General features: G+C 38.8%; 1 protein-coding gene across 4 annotated transcripts in view; it reads left to right on the forward strand.

Annotated features, from left to right (window-relative positions):
* Window positions 1–4,505: 4,505 nt before the first annotated feature.
* Window positions 4,506–15,909, forward strand: part of uri1 (URI1 prefoldin like chaperone) — a 56,596-nt gene continuing 45,192 nt past the window's right edge. For 2 of the 4 annotated variants that reach the window (XR_013576927.1, XM_078544379.1), the window contains exons 1-3: window positions 4,509–4,876; window positions 11,871–11,905; window positions 15,013–15,091. Coding sequence is in view for 3 of the 4 variants with exons in the window: in XM_078544379.1 (XP_078400505.1) it covers window positions 4,784–4,876; window positions 11,871–11,905; window positions 15,013–15,091 (207 nt within the window). In the remaining variant the exon portion in view is untranslated. Of the gene's footprint in view, window positions 4,877–11,808; window positions 11,906–15,012; window positions 15,092–15,909 lie in introns of all 4 variants that reach the window. The other 2 variants (XM_078544377.1, XM_078544380.1) reach the window with 2 other exon arrangements.

The raw sequence follows: 15,909 nt of genomic DNA on the forward strand, positions 1-15,909 counted from the left end.
ACAACTATAAAATTGGGCCATGGCATGTACAGCCTTTTTTAAAATTTTCTTTCGTCTTCCCAAGCAATGAATAATTTCATATTCCCTCTGAAGACTATAAATGTCAATGTTACATATTTTTTATTTTATTCCCAGATTTGCTGGGTTCCATATACAACGAAAATGGGGATATGGTTTGCTTTAATGGATTATAAAATGACAGCAATGTGTGTTACTTGTTACATGTTTAATAATCATTGATAATGCAGGGATATAATTACATCAATTGCAGGTGCATACACTTCTGTGGCATCAGACTGGCATGCAGAAATGATAGTGATTGTTGGCAACAAAAAGATGCAGAGATAAAGAAACAGAATCATAAAAAATACAGAAGATGAAATACATACCTGCAGTAGGTAATAGTGTATCTAAGCTTTGATCAAAATGTTTTTGCTTCTTTTGCATTTTCATATGTCTTATCTACAAAGGAAAAGGTATTACTTGGTTACAATTCCTGTACAGATAATATAACTGAAGTCAAGTGATTGAGCAAGAGACTGACCATGTGTTAAGTTTTAATTTTTTCCAGTGCAAGGATGATTAATGAAACGGTAATGGCTTAGATTTAAGGATTCTCCATTCAATGTATTTAAAATAAGGGATCCATGCAATATGCAAAATGCAATAAACTAATTAAACTTCCTCTATATTGTGGAGTACCAGGTCATCAGCTTTACACTGGAATATTCTATTGTAACATGGTATTTTTAAAACAGACTCAAGTTTAAGATCCTTTCTGAATTTCTGTTTTAGTTTGAAAATTATGTTGTGTTCTTCAGAATCATGTTTGCTATTACTATGGTGTTTGTTTCTGTGCCTCTTTTAACTTCCCACAAACACTATCTCTATTCACAATTCAAATCAACAAACATACTATCCTAATTTTCCAGGTTATGAAAACTATCCCTCCAGAAGTACAGATGAAAATGTGGAAATTAAAAATTAGTTCAGCTCATCATCAGTAATGCCTTTCCTTTTAAATATTTTAATTTTTATTTCTATAAATGGATGTACTGCGATAACATAATTTTGGTAATATTCTCTGGTAAGTACATTTTAATTTAATAGATGATTCTTCACCCTTCCAATCATATCATACAGTATAGCATGGGCAAACAACCTCAATTCAACCTTCAGAAAATGGCCCAGTAAATTTACAAAAGGAGATTGATAGTACTTTGGATTGCGTAGGCTGATATCTTCACAGTATATCCACTTAATTTTTTAATCACAATAATCCGATACAAGTAAAGCCCTATGGAGAACTTTTTTTTTTTACTTGAGAAAACAATACACTTCCTAGGAATTAAACAACTACATAGAATGCATATCCAGGGGGTAAATGCTTAATGTAGTAACTGCTTAATGTATTTCCATTACTTACTTAAAGAGTAAGTGTTCCTTTTTTGAAAAGCAGTGTGAATAGCAGCCTGGTATAACAAAAGTTGGAACAGATTCACATTCGGACTGCAATGGTGACAAGGAGTGGAGAGGACACGTTGAACTTGTCCAGTGCTCAGATTAAAGTGTAGTAGAGAAAGTGATGTCCTTATAACTTGGGACATTTGTGCAATTTATTCCTCCATTGTAGAGCCATTAGAATTTAATTTTTACTAAACTGGAATTGATGGAAAAATGTACTCTTTAAGTGCTGAGAGGCATAGAATTGTGGCAAGGCTCACAAACATGGATGCCAGGTGCATTATTCATCAGAAGGTAGAGCTGTGCACAGATGTTGCTTAGGATCCCTGACTAAAGCTCTTTTAGAAATGGAGAATCAGAAGATCACTAGCACTGAAGATGGATGTTAAACCTTTATTTTAATAGAGGTAACTACAGCACAGTGCCACAGAATGAAAGGATATAAGCTCCATCAAAAGAGATGCTGAACAGAGGTCAGTGAAAATTTGTATGGAGTGCCTCAGCATATTGTTCTAATCTTCCTCCTATCAGCTGCCGAAAAGTAGCACCAATGGTGGCCTAGGACCAGGCTGCAACTTAACTGCAGAAACATGCACCTAGACGAGACCTGTGAGGGGACAAAGTTGGAAACAAGTGTATAGCATTTTCTGACCCCTGGCCACTGTTTCCATCCTGGCAACTATCAGAAGTTGTGCAAGAATTTTCACAAAATTGTGTTGTTTCTAACCCCGAGGTGAGTTTTTGACTACAAATCCATTACCATGACTACCTACTTGCACATCCGTAACATCACCTGGCTCCTCCTCTGTCTCAGTTCATCTGATGCTAAAACCCTCATCCATGCCTTTGTTGCTTCTAAACTCGACTACTTCAATACTCTTCGGCCAATATCCCATTTCTATTCTCCAAAAATTTTTCCTCATCCAAAACTCTGCTACCCGTATCTTGACTCACGCTAATTCTTGTTCATTCAACACCCCATACTTGCTGACATACACAGGCTCCAGGTGTGATAACACCTCAATTTTAAAATCCCCATTTTTATTTTCAATATCCCACTAGATCTACAAATCTTCAAAATATCTGTGCCTCTCCAATTCTAGCCTCATAACCATCCCCAATTTTAATTGCTCCATGACTGATGGCCGATCTTTCAGCTGCCTTGGCCCTAAGCTCTGGAATTCTGTCTCTAAACCTCTCTGTCTTTCTACCTCTTTCTCCTCCTTGAAGTTGCTCCTTAAAACCTAACTCTTTGACCAATATTTTGTGATATCCTGATATTTCTTTCTGTGACTGAGTGTTACAAATGTTTTCATTGATATTATGCTGGTTAAGAGCCCTAGGACGTTTTGCTATGTTAAAGGCACTATAAAAATGTAACATGTTTATGCATTTTGTTTAAAAATGTGCATCCTCTTGTTTTGTGGTCAGACAGGCAGTATGATGAGATATCTTGTGTTCAAATGCAGCATCACATCGTTAAGGTATATCATTGTTATTATTTGAGACAGCTCTTTGAATTGAAATAGATTTGACAAACACTTCTTTTTCATAAAGGCTTTAAAATAATACTTTCAAGTAGCCCCTACCAAAATAATTTTACATGCCCAACCTGTTATTCAAGGTCATGATTAGTACTAAATACCAGAAGCATTGTTACTTTGGTAGGCATTGGACAAAATGAGCCAGATTGCTATTGCAAAAGCAAAATACTGCAGATGCTGGAAATTTGAAATAAAAACAGAAATGCTGGAAATTCTCAGTAAATCATGCAGAATCTGTGAAGAGAAACAGTTAACTTCCAGGTCGATGATGATCCTTCACCCTTCCTAATATTTATGGCATTGTTTCTCTCCACAGCTGCTGCCTGACCTGCTGAGTATTTCCAGCATTTTCTGTTTTTATTACAGATTGCAAATGACATGCAGTACATGTTGGCTGTTTTAAAATCCTGTTTCCTACAAGGATTGCTCATACGCTCTCAAGCACTGCAGTCGGCCTACTGCCGCTAAATCGTCTTCCAGCTAGCACCCAATTTATACGGAGCAAGAATGCAGTCACAGCTTTGTGAATGACAAACTGAGATGTCAGAGCTCTGATACTTGAAAAAGTATACTTATAATATGAAGAGAGAGAAGAAATATTTCTCCCCTATTAACAAGTAACATGCATTTTTAATTTTCTTAGGAAATTCTAATTTTATATGCCTCCTTTGCAAAAGTGTGGATATTAAAGATTAGTCTCAGGAAAAAGTCAGTATCTTTTTCTGAGTGTAACTATATCCTGATCCTTGATATCCTCTGTAGCTGACAGCTTAAAGTAAGTTCTCCAGCAAGACATAAAATCATTCAACTTGCATTTGTGCAATGCTTCTCTGATACTGCACCAAACTTATGTAGCAGATGTTAACAGGAGAATATAAACTGTTGTCACAAGGATAATAATGTGAAATGTGAAACAATGGCACTTTAAAAAAGATTTAAATTAATGTGAGGGGAAGGGGAATGTTTGTTTGGTACCATCATTATGCACATATTAGCGGTGCTGCTTTCAGCAGTGAGACACCCTAGTTGTTCGTCCTAAGGGCAGATTAGATGCAGTTGCTACATAGACTAGGTGGTGGAATGGGCAAATGAAGTTCAATGTGGAGAAATACGAAGCGATTCATTTTGATAGGAAGAACATGGTAGGAAGATAATGTAAAATGAAGGGTACAACTCTGAAGGGGGTGCAGGAGTAGATGGACTTGGGCAGGTAGGTGCATAAGTCAGTGTAGGTGGCAGGACAGGTTGAGGGCATGGTTAATAAAGCATAAAGAATCAAATGCTTTATTAATAGGGGCATAAAGTGCAAAGGCAAGGAGGTTATGTTGAACTCATATAAAACACTAGTTTAGCCTCGGCTGATGCAGACATAAAGGGGCAATCGGCCTTCCTTCAGTGCTCTAAGAATTCTATGAATCTGCGTAACTCTGATGCCTGCCTGCCCGCCTTTCTCCTGCGACACGTGCTCCACGTGGCCCTGCCCCCCCTGTGTCACGTGCTGCGCTCCAGGCCGGAGCTGAGGAAGATGGCGCGGGGCGGCGGGCGTTGCTGAGATCGAGCGTCTTCGTCGGGGAAAAGAAGAGCTGGGCTTGAGGCTTGTTGGGCTAATAATGCGAGTGTGAAATGTTTCCCGCTCCGACATTGTGGATGACAAGGCCTGCTCCCTCTATGCGGACGAGGAGTGAGGAGCTGTGCGGCTGCAGTTATCACATACATAAACATTTCTTTAGGACTCCCAGTTCCTGAGTGTTTGTCAAACTGACGCTCGGAAGGAAATGGCAGACTCGCAGCATCGGCCCTGCTCCACCGGCAAACCGCCCCGCTCCCAGCCACTGACACTCACGCGGCTCCGGGAAGAGCACGGAAAGGTAAAGGCCGTAAATAAGAGGGGGCGGCGGTGGCGGCCGCTGCTGTGTTTAAAATCAGGCGGCGAGTTGGAAGAATGAGGAGACGGAGCCGCGGCCTCGGCTGGAATGGGGTTTTCTCGGGCTCCTGCCCCTTGAGCCCAGGTTTTGTTTTCAAGGGACGGCGCTGCAATGATTAAAATCTAACCGGTTCTCCCCCCTCCCCCAACCCGCTGTAAACCTGTTTCCTGGCGGCTCAGTCAGTAGCAGCTCAGTAACCCCTTCCCCCCCCCCATCCCCCGGTACAGCGGGGATTTTGCTGTCGGACTTTGACTCTCAATTCCGCCTCTGGTATTTGTGCCGGATGAAGGGGCTTGGGTCCCGCTCGGTTAGAAATCTCCCCTCAGAGTGGCCGGTACAATTTGCAAAAGAGAAAAGCAACCGGGCCCGCGGCGTGCGTTGCACAGAGGGTGCAAATGAGAGTTTCGAATTAAATATAATCGAAACTGATAAAGTAAACACCTAGTGGGTTGTGCCTTTACATCTGATGTCACGCGGCTGAAATCCTTCTAGAGCTTTCTTTACCCGCCCCATCAAGTGAGATGAGCAACATGTTACTTAATTTTCCAAAAATAAACTAACCTGTTTCTACCTAATCAAAACAGTTGTATAGTGTAGTATTCTAGTAGCCTTCTATCCGAAAAATTGTATTGCCCAATTTACTTCGAAAAGTTTAAATATTAGACCTAAATTTACGTCTCATCGAAACTTAAGTTTCTGGGGCTAACTTGACAGGGTAGATATTGAGAAGTTGTTTCCCCAAACTGAAGAGTCTAGAACTAGGGAGTACAATCTCAGGTCAAGGAATCAATCATTGAAAACTGAGATGAGGGGAATTTCCCCCCTCAATGGATTGCAAATGTTTGGAATTCTGTATCCTAAGGATTATACATGCTCAATCAACGAGTGTGTCCAAGGCTGAAATAGATATAGATTTTTGGGCTTTATGGGAATCAAGGGATATGGATGTTGGTGGGAAGGTGGAGTTGATTGAGGTCGAAGACCAGCCTCAATCTTAATGAATGGTGGGGCAGCCTCAAGGGGCCTTATATTCTATTATTTATGTTCTTCTGTTATGTTAAATGTAAGGCAGTGCTGACTGTGCCATGTTCTTATCTGAAATTTTCCTACAAGGTTTATATTGTTCCCTCCGGTTCTCTTTGCTCGCTTTTATCTTTCGAAATTTCTTGCACTGGATTTTGCTGTGATTGTCATTTGTTCAACTTGTACTTGCTGATAGATGTTCTATGGCATTTTACGCAGCAAAATGTCAGCCAAACATTGCAATGCTCTGTGTAGGGGGAATCTGGAACCCGTATAAACAGGACAAATAACAGTGTCTGCTTAACCTGTCAGATTGAACAAGTGCAGAGTCTGAAGCAGAAAACATTAGATTATTTAACTCAATGTTAAATCAGGTACAGAAAGTGAAATGGTGGGAAAGAAAGGATTACAAAAGGTAGAAAAAGTATTTTACTTTCTTAAATATTTTAAATCTGCAACTTATAAGAGCTGAAACAATGAAACTTTATACTTGTAAAAGTTAATTTTCAATGCCAGAGATTGTTTGCAGTAATTAAGCCTGACCATATTATTAAAGTTGTGCTTGGGGTGGACTGTACAATCCCTAACTTTTTTTGGTGAGTTTTGTCCCTCGCTATGAGGTAAGTAATGGAGTGTCACACCATTCAATACCTTCAAATGTTGAGCCAGATGGTGAAATCCTGTTTTTGGGAAACTTACTGAGGAATGTTGCATCTTGGACAGCAGCTTCCACATTTCCACAATTAACTGAGAAAGGTTGGTAGCCTCACTGTCGGTTTCACAGCAAAATCTGGCCCTTAGAACATGGAGCTATAGGTTGCAGTTATCCTCATAATTCTTCCAGTGGTAATTTACTTGTAAGCCTGACTGTTAGCACGCTGTTCAGTTGGAGGAGTCAGCACTGTTTCTCTCCCGATGTGCTCACTTTCAGCAGGGAATGCTGGCTTGCAACCAGGAACTGCGACTCTGTAGATTTTGCACTTCATAGCCCAACGAACTAATAGTAATACACCTACCACTGCCCCATTGAGCTTAGTTTACTCTGCTTACCCGAACCTGTGTACATCCTGATCTGAATGACTAAACTAATAACCACTGAGGAAACTTTTTCTGTCTAATTATTTGACGAATTGGTCTAGTAATTAAAAATAGTTATTAGTTGGTTGATTTGCTCTGTCAAAATTACACACTAGGAAATCGCTGTAAGGTAGTCAATTCAAAATGTAGAAATAGATGACTAATTGATAATTTGTAAGATCGTGCTTTAATGCAAACATTTCCCAGTCTCTCGCTTTTCAAAAAAAAATTATTTAGTTCCACGTTTTATTCCATCTGCCACATTCTTACCCGCTCCCCCAATCTATCTATATCCCTCTGCAGTTTCTTTGTATCTTTATCACAGCTTGCCTTCCCATCTAACTTTGCACCCTCAGCAAACTTGGGTACGTTACAAATATTTACTAGTCTAGGTCATTAACATAGCTTCTAAAAAGCTGAGGGTCAAGTACTGATTTACATCACCCCACTAGTTACAGCCTGCCAACTGAAAAATGTCCAGTCTATTCCTACTTCCTTCACTCCAATAACCAACCCTCAATCCATGCCAATGTATTGCCCGAATTCCGTGAGCGCTACTTTTGTGTAATAAGCTCTTGTTTAGCATCTTATCAATGTTTTTTGAAAATCCTAGTGCACTCTATCCACTGGTTACCCCTTAGCCATCCCACTCGTTACATCCTCAAAAACTCTTAAACGACCTGACAAACATGATTTCCATTTCCTACACCTGTATTGACTCTTAATCATATATTTTCTAAGTACTCTGTTGCGTTGTCCCTAATAAAAGATTACACGTTTTGTCTACTACTGTTAGGCTAACTGGACAATGGTTCCCCGTTTCCTCTCTATTTCTTTCCTTAAATAATGAGGTTCTACTTGTTACCTTCCAGTCCTTGGCTACTGTTCTAGAATCTAAGGAATTCTGGAAGATCAAAGCTAGTTCCTTCACTAACTCTGCAGCTACTTCTTTTCAAACCCTAGAATGTAGGTGGTCCACTTCAGTGCATTTGTCACCATTTAGTCTTGTTAATTTCTCATATGGTATTTCATTACTTATATTGATTTCTTTAAATTCCTCATTCTTACGAGAATGGTTCCCCATTATTCCTGGAATATTTTTGTATCTACTACCATGAAAACAGGTATGTATTTTTTAATGTCTTTGCCATTTCCTTATTTCCCATTATAATTTCACCTGTTTGTCTCCACTGAGCTCATGTTTACTTTGGCTGATCTCTTCCTATTTACATATACAGTAAAATCATTATTATCCAGCATGCATGGGGAATAGGTTAATGCCAGTTAATCAAAAATGCTGGTCACTTAAGAGTCTGCATGTTTAACCAATCCTGGGTGATGTGGCGATGAGTGTTGAGGCCTTGCAAGCGATGTGGGAGTGCGCAAATCTAGTCGGTGATAGAAGAAACGTAGTGCTGCTGAACATTGGGAGGCTGGAACCAGAGTGAGGGCAGGCTGCGGATAACAACTACCCATGAGTTTGACAATGTTTAGCAATTATGAGAGTAGGACTTAGGGGGAACAGGTTATCATAATTAGTTTTTCTTTTAAATAATGCATTATCTGAACACTGAAAGTGACTGCCTTTTTAAAAAAAAATTGAGCAATCAGAAATTCCGGCTAGTAGAATGCTGGATAACACAAAGTTGACTGTATATTGAAATATTTACATCTGTTTTTATGTCTCTTGCCAGTCTACTCTCATTCTCTTTTCTTACAAATTCCTTGGTCCATTGCTGAATTCTAAAATCCTCATACTACTCTATTTGGCAACATTACAAGCCTCTTCCTTAATATGAGATCAACCTTTAATGGTTCTGTGACAGCCTCCTTAGTGAATCACAGGCACTGCAGGCATTGATCCTGGCCGAGGTAAGTGAGAGAGGTGCTCTCTGAAAACCTGTGCTGGGTAGGACCCTCTGTGGAAGCCTTCCTCTTCCCCCTCAAACCCCTGTTCGGAGCTTCCTGTCTCTACAGTCTCTGCTCCAATTGTCTGCCCTGTGGCAGATCCAGAGATGCTACAGCCTCCATACCCATTGCAGCTTTTGTGTAAACAGGTCACCATGCCCTCAGCCCTAACTGTGAACATGCAGCAGCACCCCTGGTCAAATCCACTAACTCATCACAACACCTCCAAAAAAACACTCCCCCCATAAACTTTGCAATGGCAAAAGCATGTCTAAAGATCCTTATCTACAAGTTAGATGGTTGCTCCTTGAAATAGTAGTAATGGTGGGGTGGTAGACGTTAATGGATCTCCACGGTGTAAGTTTCAAAAATGTGTTAAATTGTTCTGAACAATAAACTGTTCTTTCAAAAGTAAATATAAAAATAAATTTATATAACTGTCAGAACCCTCAGGAACTTATTGTCAAAAGTGGTATGGTTTGTAATGTAAATGCAACTTCATTCACTTGTGCTTATGCAGAAAAAATGAGTTTTTGGTTATCAGTGTGATATTGTGGACATCAAAGTGCCTTTATATAAAGTTGTTTCTGTAAGTGGAGTTTACAAGTAACAAGAAAATGTATTGTTAAATAATACCTCAAAGGTTGTGCATTGGTGCACCTTGGAGGCAAGTGGTGGAATTTTTAAAAATCATACATTGAAAACAGTAATTTCAAGCTACTAATAATACAACATAATATTTTTATACATGCTGGAGGTAGCAGGAATCAGGTTTGCTAAAGTTATAATGAACTATTCATTCCTGTTTATTATAAGTACCAAATAACTTTTGCTTCTTCCCTGTCATCGCCAACCCCCACCCCCCCATTCCTGTGGCAATTTATGTGAATAATGCTGCTTTTCAGATTAAATTATAATAGAAAAATTGCATTTATGTAGTACCTTTCAGAGCCACATAACTATCTCAAAGAGCTTCACAATCACAATCAATGAAGTACTTTTTGAGTGAAATGCCATGACTGAATTTTGATACATTGCTTCCCTGGATTGTTGTCTCTACTTCATATATTTGATTTGCTTTGAACTGGAGATGATGATCAAAGCATGGCTAATTGGGAAAGAGAGGGATTCTGTGGTGGCCAATATGTTCCTTTTAGTGAATACAGATTAAGACTCTCCTTTCTGGCCACTGGTGTTTGTAGTCAATCAACTCTTCAGAAGAGAAGGAAGAATATTAGCAAAGTGGATTGAGGCTTGGGATGGTGGTGGGGGAGGGATGCAAGTACATTTCTTTCATTAAAGCAGGGGAATGAGAAAACTTGTACTTGAAGGATAATTTTTCCCTATATTTTTATCTTTTTGTGAAACCCCAAGTAAAATCAGTACTGCAACTACTGGTGTTTTCTTTTGATCCTGTTATCTTTTTCTTACTATCCAGAAGGTATTTATTGCTTGTTGGGGATGACCACCAGGTCCTTGCTCAAGTAGCCAATCTTCATACTTAAGTATAGACAGTGAATTAGGCTATTCAGCCATAAAGTGTTGAACCTGAACCTTAATAACTTGATATCTACATATGCGTAATGACAGTAGGATTTATTGGATAGTGATTAGAACTGGGCTTAATTTTTCTTTTCCCCCTCTAAGGATGTCAAGGCCAATTATAGCTCTCCTATTGCTTTAGCTGAGTCAGGTAACTCTCAACAGGCCAACTACTGAACAAGATAGTACTTCATACAAAATTTTTTTAAAGTCTCACACACGGTATATGTCTTTACATTGTATACTAAGCAGCACAGTTCTGTGTCCTACTTTTTTAGATTTGCTGCAACTTATAAAGAATTTATTTGCTAATAAACTTTTCGTACAAACTGAAAAGAAGTGTATTTGAATGTCAAAATGTTACTAATTTATTTATTGTCTGAAAAAGCTCCTGGATTATATCAGTGTGATTTTTCTTCTTACAAAATATACAGTTAAATTTTTATTGGAGAGTGGGAAATCGCATTACAAGTTATTGTATGTTTTTTGTGATTGTGATTATACCTAAAGGTTGTTTGTTTACTGTAGCTAATGACCTAATTGTTTTGCTTTAAATTGTCGTCCAATGAAGTGGTAATAGCTTTCACATGTAGCGGTTAAACCATTGTGAAATGAAGGGAAGGGGAAAATCAGTTCTGGATTCAAATAATTTTCAGTGCCTCAAGAAAATGGGCAGGCATTTAATTTAAACTAGAAATGTAAGAAGTTTTAAGCCAGTGGAAGGGAGTGGGGGGGGGGTGGGGGGGTCGCAGGAGAACAAAAGAGAAGGTCTATGATAGGGTGGAGGGCGAGGGAGATTAAATAATGCAGGATTTCATGCAACAGCCGAAGAGTGGTAATTGGTATGGTAAAGAACTGTACTTTGGTTTAAAAAAAACTCTTAGATTCCTATCTTTCTTCAGTTCTGATGAAAGTCATCTTGACCTGAAACATTAACTTTGTTTATCTCCACAGATGCTGGCTGACCTACTGAGTATCTCCAGCATTTTTTGTTTTTATTTCAGATTTCTAGCATCCACAGTATTTTGCTTTTGCATAGGCATTTAATTTGGTCATGCATGCTTAATATATGCAGTTAAGAGTAGATTTGTGTATTCAAACTGAGGCAAGCAAAATAATTTTAAACAACAATTGAGGGAGATGAACTGAAATTCATGGTGAGCGTCTGAAAAAGCAACAAGAAAAACAATCCATTTGTATTACCTTGAGACATTGTAATGCTTATCATCGAATAGAGAAATCTCATAGAAAAGTGGATTTATTTCAGGTACCTTTTATTTTTTGGTCAATTAAGTTGCAGTTGTTTGCTGTATTTTTGTTTACAGTATGAACAGTCTTGGAATTCTTGACATTGCTTTTCATGAGCAGTTGTCTATTTTAATAACAGGTGGTCTCAAGCTGCAAGGAAAAAATCCAGCACTGGTAAGTCCAAACATTTCTGTGAACATGCTTGTTTTATCATTGTTTTGATTTTGCTTGTCAGTTATTATAAACTATATCCTGTCAATTGAAAATGAAAAATTGTCGTTTGCTAATACAAAACTTGAGTATTGCTATAAAAAGAGACGTGTAAGCTTTTTGTCTTGCACTCATTGCAAGAATACCAATATAATGGGAAAACAATCATTTATACTGTATGTGAAGAGAGCGCTGATTGATTGGCAAGTGGTGTTGCTATGAAGAATGCAGTAGTGATGGTGACGGACAGTTAACGGTCTGTACCCAACCAGCCCATGCTTGCAAAACTCAAAACATGAGGTATGACTTGGCGATTGGACAACATTTGCTAAATAACCCTCAGTGTGCTAAGGACTACACTGATAATCAATTTAAGATTCAGTCAGACTCAGTGTGTCACATTTGCGTGTACTGGAAGCTGCATATATTAATATACAGGACCCTGCTGTTTGCAGACAGAACATGTGCGTACATTGCACCTGTTTCAACTAAACAAAATAAGTGACAGCCATTTGCTGACTCTCAGGGCAATGCCTTGACTAATCAGGATTAAGCTGCCTGGTTTAAATTTCAAACAGTGCTTGGCAGTTAACTGTCAGCCACCACCATGGTGCACACTCCATGGCAATGCCACTTGCCAACCAATCCGCAGTCTTCACATACAGTATAAATTGTTGTTTTCCCCTTATATTGGTATTCTTACGAGTGTCCTGATGAGTGCAAAACAAAAAGACATGTCTCTTTTTCAGCAATACTGAAAAATGTGGAAAAGCTTCGCATATTCTTTACATCTTAACAATTATACATTTTGTGCTAGTTTTGCACTGGTAAAAGTAATTTCTTTACTTGCTGTACTTCGCAGTAAACTAGTGATATCAGTATAGGAGAAAATATAACTCATTTTTTATTAGTAACGCACAACTTGGTATTTTCAGTTTAACAGTTAATGAATGTCCTGTGCTTTGCACATTGCATAAATGAAGTTTCAAGACTGTTCGTAACAAGTGGTTTTGCACTTCAGACACCAGAAATAAATACGTTCCCAGGTTAAATTCAAAAATATTTGCTTGCAGATTAAGGAATATTAACATTGACCTGGAGAGCAAATGTTGTGGTTTGGAGTTTGTTTTTAGACTTGTTTTGCCAGCTATTCTGCCTAGCTTTATATTACATTGGTAACCTTGCCTAACCATCACCACAAAGCCCCATCTGGCTATCACACAGGTGTCTTATCCCTGTCTCACTTTATACAAGGACTATCTATTTATACAACCCCTTTCTACAGACCTTAAGAGTAGAGTTAGAACGTTAGGTTACTAGCAGATACTTGCACGGGCATGAGTCAGTTTTAACAAAACCATAACTTCACCCTAACAACCATCACTTGTTCACTGGGAAAAATGATCCATGTGTTTTAGGAAGGATGCATAGCCATACTGCAAAATACTGGCCGGTTTAACAGTGTCATGTACTCAGCATACCAGTAAGGTTAGTACTACTGCTCTGTACAATACATTTATTGAGCAGTTATAGATGGGGAAGATGAAATACTATATTGATATTAATGTTATGAATATTCTTGGTCTTGTCAAATATTGGTCTTGACAAATATTAATCCTGTCACCCAAAATTTATGCTACGAAACAGCTAGTTTTCTCATGAGATTAATGGAGGGAAAACCTGTTAAATTTAAAATATTGTAGAATTTCTCTCACAACACACTTCACCTGCCAGAAGGCTCGGTGGTAGCATTCTCACCTCTGCGTTAGCAAGTCATGGATTCAAGCTCCAAACCAGACTTCAACAAATTATTTAGGCTGAAACTTGACTGCTGCTGAAGGAGCGCAGCACTTTAGATGTCATTTTTCAGTTGAGACATTAAATCACAGTGCATCTGCCTAATGAAAACTGAAAGAAATTAGTCAGCGGCAACAATACAAAATGGGTTGATAGCAAATCAGCTTGTTTTACACTGTGCCCAACAGGCTGCAGTGCACTATTGGCCCATTTTGTATTGCTTTCACAAATTCACCTCCGTTGTCACATTTGAAGAGCAGAGTCATTTCCTGGTTTCCTGGCCAAATATTCTCCAACCAACATAATTAAAACAGTTTGTCTTATTATTTATTCCACCACCGGTTGTTGGACCTTGCAGTTTGCAAATTGACTGATGCATTTGTCTGCATTACAACAGTTACAGTGCTATAAAAGTAATCTGTTGCCTGGTTGCACTTTGGGGGCATCCTGAGGATATTAACAGCACTGTGTAAATGCAGGTTTGTTCATTCTTTAGATGCAGAGTGATGCATCATTGGCCAGAAATATCCCAAGCACATAATCAACTGCTCCCAGCCAAAGCTATAATTGGCCTTCACTCTCTCAGGTTAGGAATGGGAAGAAATCGGTCAGGATTTCTGCTGTTAATTTCTGTGCACTTGCCCTGGCTTATTATTTGATTATTCTCCAATGCTTCTGTAGTGCAAGAGCATTGAGCTCATCTGTGCCTCCTTCAACCCAATTGAGATTGGCCATCTTGGTACAGAACAGCAATTAAACCTGATTTCTCACCTGATCTGCAATTTGCTTACCCACTGATCCATTGGAAACTAGGGGTTACATTGTCTTTCCTTTTGCCGATTATATAATAGGTTGCCACCTCGTTCCCAAGTTGCTAAATGATGCACTAAGTCCTAGGAGGTGTGCATGTACACATTTTTGACAAACAATTGGACATTTGTTGTCAGCCTATTTTATAAAATTGGAATAGTGTTTTTTGTGCATTGCTAGCAAACTTTCTGTAGGACTTGAAAATTGTATAAATGCTATCTTCAGCTGTTCTAAATAGTATTACATAGAACATTATCACCATTGAATCCCAATTAGTTTACTCAGTATACCACATGAAGGCACATTGCATATAAGTTCAGTTAGCAATCTCTAAACTGGTGTAATATTACAAGTCAAGAATGACGCACTTATTGAAAGCAATAATTATTATATTGGACACATTTATATTTGTGCATGCATAAGTCATTTGTGAGTAATTAAAAAAATTAAATGTTAACTTTTAGGGTTAAAGTGCAGAATGACTATGAAGCACTTCAAAACAGGCTTAAAACTTTGCCTGATAAAGTGTCTTATGATGTTATGGTGAGTATGAAATCTTCCTGAAAAGTCTTTTTTTTCTTTCTCTTGCAAAGTTACTTAGATGTGCTTTTTATTTCCTTTTCATAACAATTGACCAATCTGTATGTTTCTTTGAGAGCTCCTATTTCACTCTTGGTAATCTCCTCGTAAGTTAGAGCTAATAGCAAACGATTGTCGAATTCCCCAGTGAATCAAGTTATGCTATTGTTGTGGGGGTGGTGTGGGCAGCAGCAGGGTGGAGGATTTCTTGAGGTATGGAGGGTGAACATCACCAGTGGGAAAAGACACCCAAAGATAATAAAGCAAACTCTGGGCTTTGGTTTTTATGCTGCCCTCCAGTACTTCACCTAGGTGGAGATTATTCATACATGTGCATAGATGATGAGCTACCTCAGGCTATTCAAGTGTAAAATGTGTCACAGTTGATTGTCTATGCCTCCAGGCAGCTTCTCGATAGTAATCAAGGATGAGAAAGAACTTGCTACAAAGTACTGAATGTGGAGCCTTCCTGGTCTGTTTGGCCCCTTGACATTCAATGGCATTATCATTGCTGAATCCCCCACTATAAGCATCCTGTGGGTTACCATTGGCCAGAAACTGAACTGGATTAGCCATATAAATACTGTGGCTACAAGACCAGGTCAGAGGCTAGGAATCCTGCGGCGAGTAACTTGCCTCCTAACTCCTCAAAGCCTGTCCACCATCTACAGCACAAGTCATGAGTTTGATGGAATATTCTTTACTTGCCTGGATGAGTGTAACTCCAACAACACTCAAGAAGCTTGACACCATGCAGAACAAAACAGCCCACTAGATTGGCA

Source organism: Cetorhinus maximus, chromosome 6 (genome assembly GCF_964194155.1).
Source record: "Cetorhinus maximus chromosome 6, sCetMax3.hap1.1, whole genome shotgun sequence".
Lineage (NCBI taxonomy): Eukaryota > Metazoa > Chordata > Chondrichthyes > Lamniformes > Cetorhinidae > Cetorhinus > Cetorhinus maximus.